This window comes from Sardina pilchardus, chromosome 22, assembly GCF_963854185.1.
Source record: "Sardina pilchardus chromosome 22, fSarPil1.1, whole genome shotgun sequence".
In the NCBI taxonomy this organism is placed as follows: Eukaryota; Metazoa; Chordata; class Actinopteri; order Clupeiformes; family Clupeidae; genus Sardina; species Sardina pilchardus.
Genome location: NC_085015.1, coordinates 14,720,796 through 14,730,804, shown reverse-complemented (window position 1 = coordinate 14,730,804; position 10,009 = coordinate 14,720,796). Strand labels below are relative to the sequence as shown.

At 42.5% G+C, this 10,009-nt stretch overlaps 2 protein-coding genes across 2 annotated transcripts in view; one reads left to right on the top strand and one right to left on the bottom strand.

Moving 5' to 3' along the window:
• Positions 1 to 10,009, top strand: part of si:ch211-152f22.4 (E3 SUMO-protein ligase ZBED1) — a 119,207-nt gene that overhangs the window by 53,791 nt on the left and 55,407 nt on the right. The gene's annotated exons all lie outside the window — the stretch shown is intronic.
• On the bottom strand, positions 63 to 8,211 carry LOC134070470 (chymotrypsin-like protease CTRL-1). Its single transcript, XM_062526846.1, has 6 exons — positions 8,138 to 8,211; positions 6,539 to 6,559; positions 2,122 to 2,281; positions 1,435 to 1,697; positions 516 to 664; positions 63 to 314 (listed from the first exon to the last, which is right to left on the bottom strand). The coding sequence occupies exons 1-6, from the start codon at positions 8,190 to 8,192 to the stop codon at positions 63 to 65; spliced, it is 900 nt and encodes a 299-aa protein (XP_062382830.1). The 5' UTR covers positions 8,193 to 8,211.

The following is a 10,009-nucleotide window of genomic DNA, read 5'->3' as shown; positions in this document are numbered from 1 at the left end:
TGATGATAGTGGTGAACCTGTGGTGACCTGTGATGCTAGTGATGTGGGGGTCAGTAGAAGAGTCAGGCAGAGATGAGGAGGTAGAGCGAGAGGGTGAGGAGCCCTGTGAGGAGGTTGGGGGCCCCTCCAGCACTGCCGGCTCCACTGCCTGGATGCTCTGTGGTGATTGTGGAGTTGATCCAGCTTTCATACTGGGAGACGCGGACGTTTACTCCAGGGAATTCCACCTCGCCACAGCCGACGCCGAAACTCACGATCCCCGCCTGGACCCATACAGAGTCCTGCATAACCACCATTGGACCACCGGAGTCTCCCTTCACACACACACACACACACACACACACACACACACACAGAAACTTTTCTTTAACTTAAGGAAATGGGAACATTGTCATTCAGTAAACTAAATTCAATCCGCCCTGAGTTTCGAACCTGTACAAATGAGGCAAAATTGCCTTACTGAAATGTGTGCATAGTGACGTGTGTCTGCATACGGTATATGTCTGTCTGTTTACCTGGCATGAGTCCTTGCCTCCCTGTCCTAGTAATCCAGCACAAATCATATTGTCAGTGATAGCAATTGGGTGGTAAGCCGTACGGCAGTCTGACGATGCCACCACTGGAATTTGCACCTGCTGCAGTGTCCCTGGATAGGGCAGAGGGACTGGAAACACACAAACACACACACACACACACACACACACACTCACATATATATATTAGGAACACAGGACTAATTACTAACTGGAGAGGCTACCACTAGAACTACACAGTTCCAAGGGCTTTTCCTGTTTGTGTTCACACACTGTAGGAACTCTGGGATGACTTAAAGGAATACGCCACCCAAAAAGTTAGCACAGTGAAAAAAATCCGGTTAAAATCCGTCCGGGCATTGTCCTGCTTTGGGAGCAGCGTTTCTAGCTTTAGCTTAGCACAGTTGCTGTAAATGAAGGGTGTTAGCACATCCTCCAAAAAAAGTGACCGAGACATTTACATTTTTTTCTAAATATATCTTGGGAGCCGTGTGTTCAAAACGAGTACAAATCATAATGCAAAATCGAACAAGGCTCTTACCTGGGCAGATATTTACTTGGAACTATATTCAGCCTCATCACAGGCGAAGCACCACTAGATAGGCGAAAAGTTCTCACGCAGCAGCACTTGAATCCCATTTCGTGAAGTTCCAGTCGAATCTAGAAGTTGGGAGTTTTCAAGTGCTACGTGAGAACTTTGCGCCTATCTAGCGGTGCTTCGCCTGTGATTAGGCGTAATATAGTTCCAAGTAAATATCTGCCCATAAATAATACAGAACGAAAGGGCCTATTTGTATAGTTACAATGTTGTCACACCATGTGTGGAGACTGAACTGACTATAATGTGTGTGTGTGTGTGTGTGTGTGTGTGTGTGTGTGTGTGTGTATGTGTACTCACCGCCCATTGCGGTGTGTCCCCATCCGGTGATCCATGTTTTGGCGCCAGAGTCGAAGGTGCTGCCAGCTGCTGCCAGGCAGACAGGGCGGATGTAGTTGGTGAAGGTGACGGAGGAGGACAGACGGAGGAGGGCGATGTCATTATCATGGGTCTCGGAAATGTAACTGGGATGTTTGATTATATTTAGAACTCCCCTGGAAACCATATTAGGGTTAGCTGAGCTTTGCTGATTCTGTCGGCCCAGGTAGACGACCAGGCCATAGGTGCTCATGCTGCAGAGGAAGAGGATGATGCATCTGGACTTAACACATGAAAAAATAAACACGCTTCAGACCTGAAGAGGTGGACATGGTAACAAGGAAGCGAAATCTCATGGGTGTTAGCACCTGTTGTCAGCACTTCCCCCTCCTGTGTGTACTGCAGCGCAGAACTCTGTAAGCAGGTTCTGCACATGCTCTGAACTAGGTCGCAATTTCATTGTGATACACACTTTACACATGAATACACACCACTAGACTGATGTGTTTTGGTTATAATCCTCTCCTCATCACCTTCAGGCATCAAGGCGTCTACCCTATGACCTATTTTAGGGCTTATTCTCCCTGTGACTTACTGTGAAAAGAATGCCCTCAACTGCGGCAGTCACTTCACAAAGAAAAGGAGGATGGCTCACTGTTCTTGGTAGCTCACCTGTCGAAGCAGTGTGCAGCCGTCATCACCCAGTCCTTGTCGATGAGGGACCCCCCACAGAAGTGAGCACCGCGGTGTAGGCTGGCCTGCCATGGCCATGCGCCTGCTTTTGCGTCCTGCCCACCCATAATACGGTCATTGAGGGGTGCCTGTCCACAAACTGAGAAAGAGAGAGAGAGAAATTATAGAAGATTAAAGAAATAATCAAAAAGGAAAAAAGAATAATATGTGGCTGAAAATAAAAGAAGAACCCATATTGATACCTCAAAACCTCTTTCTCTGTGCAATTTATATTCACCCAATTGAGTCCTCCTACTACAATAATGATATCTTTTTTTATCTAGAGAGAGAAATCAGGCTCTTTCAGACACAAGGCCAGGGCATGTTATGATCTGTAAAGATCTAAATTCTGGAACTGGTCAGGGACTTGACTTGTCAGCTCACAAGGTGATGAGTTAATTACAGGAGATAACATCTATTTCCCTACTTACTCCCCTAGACAGAACTAGCAGGTCCACAAATGCCTATGGGAGGGAACTTCTGCCGAAACCAGGGTGTTGCCAATGGTAGGCTGTGGGGAGACTCCCTTGGTTGAGCTTTCGGCTCAGCTTTTGGCAGTTACTGTGGATTACGCCATGACATATTTAAATAGGATCTTTGTGAGAGTCTTCACAGTCAAGCCACTGACAACGGAACAGAACACAGACCCTCAGCATTTACACAAAGCCTGGAAAATGCATGAAATCATATTATATGATAAAGACATTTCCGAAAGCTATCATATGTCAATAGGTCACCTAGAAACACAATCACTCCTGGACTATTTTTTTTTTTTAATCTACAAACTACCCTCATGGTAAATAAGGTATAAACTTGGCCGTGTACCATCTACACCAGATATTCCAACATGTGGCTCAAATGTCAAATTTGCCCGCAATTAAAAACAAACTAAAGAAAAGTAAATTAGACCAATGGATTGATTCTGAATGCAAAAAAACTAGAAAGAGCCTAAGGAAATTATCCAACACCGGCAACCAAACAACCTAGATATACGCTCTGAATGCTTCAATAGGAGGTGTATTTCAGAAGGCGGGGCCTTGTAAAAAAAATCCTTGTATGTGATTGGATAAACCACTTGTCCGTTGTCTTGAATGTCGTGCTACTATAAGCTCTTGCCAAACCCGGTCGGAAGAAGAGCGAAAACATCCTTGCCACCAATAAATGCCTTCAAAACCGTTCTCTGTTCATCTTTTAAAGAATGAATATTCAATAGATTCGACAAAACAGTTGAAATAGCAAAATCAATGTCAGCACACGACTCCTCGCTGCGTGCCACCATTGTTGTTTGAATCAAACAGTCACTTCGGCGCTACATCACATCTATGAAATCCCGCCCGGCGATCCTGATTGGTTCATTATTTTTTGCTGCCTTGAAGGAGTTTGCATTGCCCTCGATCCCAGATCCTTGTGTGGAGCGAAACGCCTCTGGTGGACCATGTCAGAACTACAAGGATCTGGCGAGAGTCAGGCTAACTCACTATTGGCCTATTGAAGTTGGTGCACGAGGGTTTGTGGCCAGATCTGCTATTGGCTTGCTGTCTGAGTTGGGCATTCGTGGACGAAGTCTAGGGCAAGTGGTTAGTAACATGTCTTTGGCAGCAGAACGAGCAAGTGAATGGTTGTGGGTAAGGAGAAACTCTACTTCCTGGGGTAAGGTAAGTTAGCTGGCTTATTTGTTTTGTGTTTGAGACACGGTGCCTAGGTTTATGGTTTTTAACCCTCATGTTGTCCTCAAATCTTACCGACGTTCGTTGTCCTTGGGGTCAATTTGACCCCAGCTAACAAAACTCTCAAAAAATGATTGAAATAATTTTTTTTACCCAGTTTTTTTTGTGGTAGGTACTTAACAAGAGTGTAATAACCACCATCAAAAGCCCTAAAAAACAATCCCACCCCCCCACACCCCTTTATGAACCCTGGAACCCTGGCTGGCAATATGGCCAATCCAGTGTCAACAGCCCAAAGGCTGAGTTTTTGGACTTTTTCAGACCTGCCAAAATAACTTATATGTAATATGTACTTGTTTATGTAATAATGATAATAAGTACATGTTCTCATACTATTACAGTAATAATATTCATATTGTGTCAAATATTCATTTACCTCATGTTTCATAAAAATGGGGTCAAATTGACCCCAAGAACACCAACGTAACTATTTTTTTTACAGGACATTGGAAACATATTTTTGTGCAAATTTCATGTTTACTCTGTTGTACCCTTCAAATGAGGAAAAGTCATGAAACTTGAAGCAAAACAAAAAAAGTGAACCATATATTTTATGATGTTAAACATTGTTTGGGGTCAAATTGACCCCAAGGACAAGATGAGGGTTAAGTGTATGGTTCAGTCCACACCGACGGGACGGACCATGCCTAGGATAGTTAAGAGTATTTGGTTACTTTGTGATGGGGGTGGTAGCATGTAGCACAAGCTAAGACAAGCAAGTTGGCTTGTTGCAATGTGGTAGTATGGAGGCAGCATGTGGTGGTAGCATGTAGCGTAACACAAGCTAAACTAGTGGTAGTATGGAGGCAGCATGTGGTGGTAGCATGTAGCACAAGTTATACTAGCTGGTTTGTTTGTTGCAATGTGGTAGTATGGTGTGTTGGCTTGTTGCAATGTGGTAATATGGAGGCAGCATGTGGTGGTAGCATGTAGCGTAGCACAAGCTAAACTAGCTGGTTTGTTTGTTGCAATGTAGTAGTATGGTGGCAGCATGGAGGGGAGTGTCTCCAGGACGCTGGTTTCACTGTTAAGCCTTCATGAGGTGTCGTGGGCCTAACTTAACGAAACATCGGTGAATGAGGGTGCCCACTTGATAACTCCAATGACATGCTGTATACCATATACTGCTGTGGGATTGGCCATCTGTCTTGTGTTTGTGACCATTGGTTAACAGGTTGGTGGTTAGCCTGCTTCTTTAAGTTAATTTTGGACAGGGGCTTCTTAATGTGTGTTTGCCTTGGATTTTGGCACAAGGGATTTTAACATCTAATCCTGTGTATTAATGTAATGCTCCACCATCTAGCTCTGAAAAGCCAAGAGCAAAACATAGGTAGCCCACTTACTCCTGAGACTCACACCATCCCACATCACTGAGGCCCAGGACAATGTTACAGTGGCAAGAAAAACAGACCCAACTACAAACTATTTTTTTACCTGAGATAAGGGACCAATCACAGAACAGGGGGGAAGCAAGACGATGGTGAGCTATGCGCAGACACATTTGATAGACATCCGTGGTGCCCAATGAGCGGATCTGTGCATTTCTTCAAATACGAGAAAATGAACGTTTGGTTGCCAAACCACGTCTCACTTGAGAAGTGGTAGTTCGCTAGCCAGGCTATTACTGTACATCCTTGGAGAGAATGAGTGTGTGGCCATTCTGACTGCAAAATGTGTAGCATCCTGCCAGAACTTGAGAGACAGCCAGTGAGGCCACAACCACCAACAATGTTGTATGTTTGTATTATTATTATTGCAGTGAATGAAAATACAAAACCAAAACCTCCTAACCAAAATGTCTGCTTCTAATTCAGTTTCAACCATTTAACGTAAGCCTTGAAAAAGACTAAGGCTAATTAGACTGATTTGCACCTGTATTAACTGCCAGCTGCTCAACTAGGCCCCATCAAAGAGGCAGTTAGACTGATTTGTACCTGTATCAACTGCTTTCTGCTCAACTAGGCCAGAGCAATAGATAGAGAGAGTTGCGACACTCTTTGATGTTGCCGCCACGATCAAAAGTTTCAAAAAAACCTGTGCTGAATGGCTGAATCACAGGAGGGTGGGATGTACTTCTGATGCTGGAAGGTGTAATCAATTAACTCATTGACTACTGACCAAGAGATTGGCTGTAAACAGTTCTAAAAGCCCCATAAGGAGGAAATAGCCTGGAAAAAGCGCTGCCATTTTTTCCTATGGAGGTCTATGGGAGTGTCGCCACTCTGTTTTATCTACCGCTCTGAACTAGGCCAGCTCTCTGTGTCTCTCCATTCTACAAGGATATAAGGCACATTCTATCCAACTTTCTATCCATTCATCTTCTTCAAATTATTCAATCATCTACCCATTAAACTATCTATCAACATCCATTAAAATATATGAATCATTATACATTAATTACACTTTCAACATTGAACTCTTAAACTATCTACTCTGTTTCAGGTTTTATACGAGAGAGAAAGAGATAGAGAGACGAGTGGCATCATGTGAGAAAAGAAGGACTGGTGGCCTGATAAACTCTGAAAAAGAGAAATCATATAATTCGACATGGAGGAAAAATGACACTGTGAATCAAGTGGAGATTCTTATAGGTGTCTATCAGATAGCAGGAAGTGACATGGTCAACTCACCATTTAACTGCGCTGACACATCTGAAAAGAGAGACAGAACATCACACAGCAGTCAGAGACTCACACACTTTAGACTTCAAACATTTCCGGCAGCCATTAACCAATTCCACAGTGTCCAGGTGTCTGGCCTAGTTGATGTTAATGATGCCTTAATTGGCAGGGTAAAACATCTTCCTGCTTCTGTCTTTCCTATAGACTGAGCTGTTCCAGAGGAAGTTAGTTTACACAGTGGCGACATCTTGTGAAATACAAATAGGCTAATAGGCAGCTGGTAATGACACATTTTGAGTGAATGTATTGAGAAACATGTTTATTTATTGTCTACCTTTTAAAGCGCTCACTCACATCTGAAACAGGCACATCAAAAGGGGCATAAAAAACAAACTAAATTAGCTAAATTAATAATGGAATTCCACTGTAAAAAACACACATATTTTCCACTGTAAAAAACAGACATATCTGACCTACACTGTAGGTTCAATAACAGTAAGTAGGTGAGACTACTAGTGAAGTTCCTCAAAAAAAAAAAGAAAAACATTCTACCACCTTTTTTCAGACATACCGTTTGTATGTAACAAGGGTTACACTTGAAGGTATCCACATAAGAGTGATATGATACTGTCATGAATGTGTCATAGACATTATAAACAAGTCAAACGTGTATGACCTAACACTTGTGTCACTGTCTTATGTCAAGTATCATTTGTTTTTTGTCAAGAGGTTAGTGTTAGGGTTATGGGAGAGTCATGTCACTATTATGTAGATATCTTGAAATAAAGTGTTACTGGAACAAGTCATAAACAACTCAAAACACTCCCTAGATCTCTCAGACATTAAACAGAACAAATGCTTTATGGGAATACTCTATATAAACTTCATTCACTTCACAGACACGTACCAAAGCTTATCATAAAGATACCTGGATATCCAGGTAATTTGGACGGCTAACCTTTTATGGTAGCATAACCGTGCAGGAGATGCTAATTAACAGAGAACATGAGCGATTTCAGGTGGCTTAGATGCTCCTGCCACTCAGTTTGGACACACATTCAGGCGTTTTATGATGTTGGACTTTAAGCAGAGGGTGCTGCCAGGAATGCATCAATAACAAGGAATAAGGAAATATTTTTTTAGAGTAAGGCAACTGGCCATGTAGACAGATGCTAGTATCCACACAACATGCAGATAAAAAATAGACGTGACAATATACAGTACACATTATATTGCTAAAATAATAGCAAATTGTTAGCGTAGCATAATAATAGCAAATTACTTTTTCAACATTTGTAATTACCAGCTTTCTGGTCTATTACAGGACTATTACAGGATCTGAAAAGAGTGGCTTTGAACTTACTGTACAGTTATGTAATCACCAGTCAGAAGACAGAAATACTGACCAGCCTCAAACAAGAAACACACAACCAGGTACCGACAAAACAAGACAACAAGACTAGATGATAACAAAGCAAACAGCAGACATACACACAGCTTGCACATTCACACACACACAGACACACAGACACACAGACACACACACACACACACACACACACACACACACACACACACACACACACATACTTGAGTTTCAGCACGTACCTCGAGCATTGAGAGACAAGACCACAGCCACACACACAGCTGTCCATGCACACATTCTGTTGCTCTCTGTTTGCGATCTCTGTGTCTGTGTGTGCGACTGTGTGTTCAATATCTGTAATCAAGCTTCACCGGCCCCAGCCCCACCCACTGATGTCGCATGACCTACCAATCAGAGTCTTCTGAATCTCAATCAATTTATTATGAGTGCCTTTATAGCATAGCTAGCGTAGCGGTCATATAGTGATTGTCAAAGTCCCCCCCCCCCCCCCTGTCATCTACTGTACTTCCTAAATTTTTGGTCAACGATTCCCAGAACACCGTAACAGCGGGGCACATGAAACTCGGTGGGCCTGTAGCCCCAGTAGACTTTTACGGAAAAAAAAAAAAAATGGTCCCCGGGGGCCACTCCACCCCCACCCACCTGAATAACTACCTGAACCGTGACAGCGAGGATGACAAAATGTTTATGGTATGTTGGTCTCAAGAGCCCGCATCAACTTAGCTTCTAACCAGTCATCTGTGATTTGCACCCACATGGTAAAAAATAATAATGCAATATTATACTGCTTTTATCGCCCCTATCTTCAGATGAGATGTTATTCGGTTATTAAGTGATGATGTAATAATGGGATAAGAAATAGTTTTCTGGGTCCAACGGCTTTCAAACTCGCATGTTATTCTCCATAGACAGTAAAATAAACTATTATTTTCCGCTATTCTGATTAGCCTTTAAGAAAATTGTCATCTTATAAGGACTTGTTGCCTCAACCTAATCAAAACTATATTTTTCGCGGAAGCCTGGACGTTACCCATTCATATATCATCTGGCTGCATAGCTACAGTGATTACTTTGTTAAAGTTTAGCGATTTTGTTTTAAAACAGCTAAAACGAAGGTGGTGATGACAAAGTTTACAAGTAGCAAAACCCGTCTGGCTGCGCTAATAAACGTCTTTTCACAATATAGCTGCTGGGTCCGTGACGTCGGACTTAACAAGCGAATGAAGTGCACCAAATTCCATGTGTATGATTAACCTGACATCCTGAGTATGCCACGTTTTGTGGAATTTCATCCATGGGGGCTATAAAATAAATTAATTTTTAATTTTAATTAATTTAGTGACTGTACACCCATCAGCCTGCAGATGATGCTATTATGCGAAGGCTTGCTTAATAATGATAGTCACACTCACATATACACACACACCCATACACACACACACACACACATACATCCACAGATTCCACACACAACCACACATACACACACACACACACACACACACACACACACACACACACACACACACACACACACACATCCAAACACACAGAGATGCCCACACACAAACACACACACACACACACACACACACACACATCCAAACACACAGAGACGCCCACACACAATCACACACACACACACACACACACACACACACACACACACACACACACACACACACACAGACACACACTTCTATAAACGAAAGCAAACTCACATATGCACACACTCATTTATACATGGGCTAAATGCATATAGGCTGCACAAATAGGAGATACAGGATAGTTGACGAGCATAATTTATTTTTGTGGAGAGAATGTGCAGAACTAAGTGGCGGTCATATTGTGTACCGCTATGCGGTGCATCTAGTTGATATAATAAGTTGTGTTGGACAAAAGTGTAAATGTATGTTAATGAAACGGATATTGCAATCAAAAGACAACACAGCTTTTATTGTTATCATTAGCAATTCTGAGTCTCCTCTAAATAAGACACATACACACACACACACACACACAGAATCATCAAGGTAGGCCTATAGGTTGACCTATGCAGGTGAACTTGCACAGGCAGCAAAATCAGGTAAATA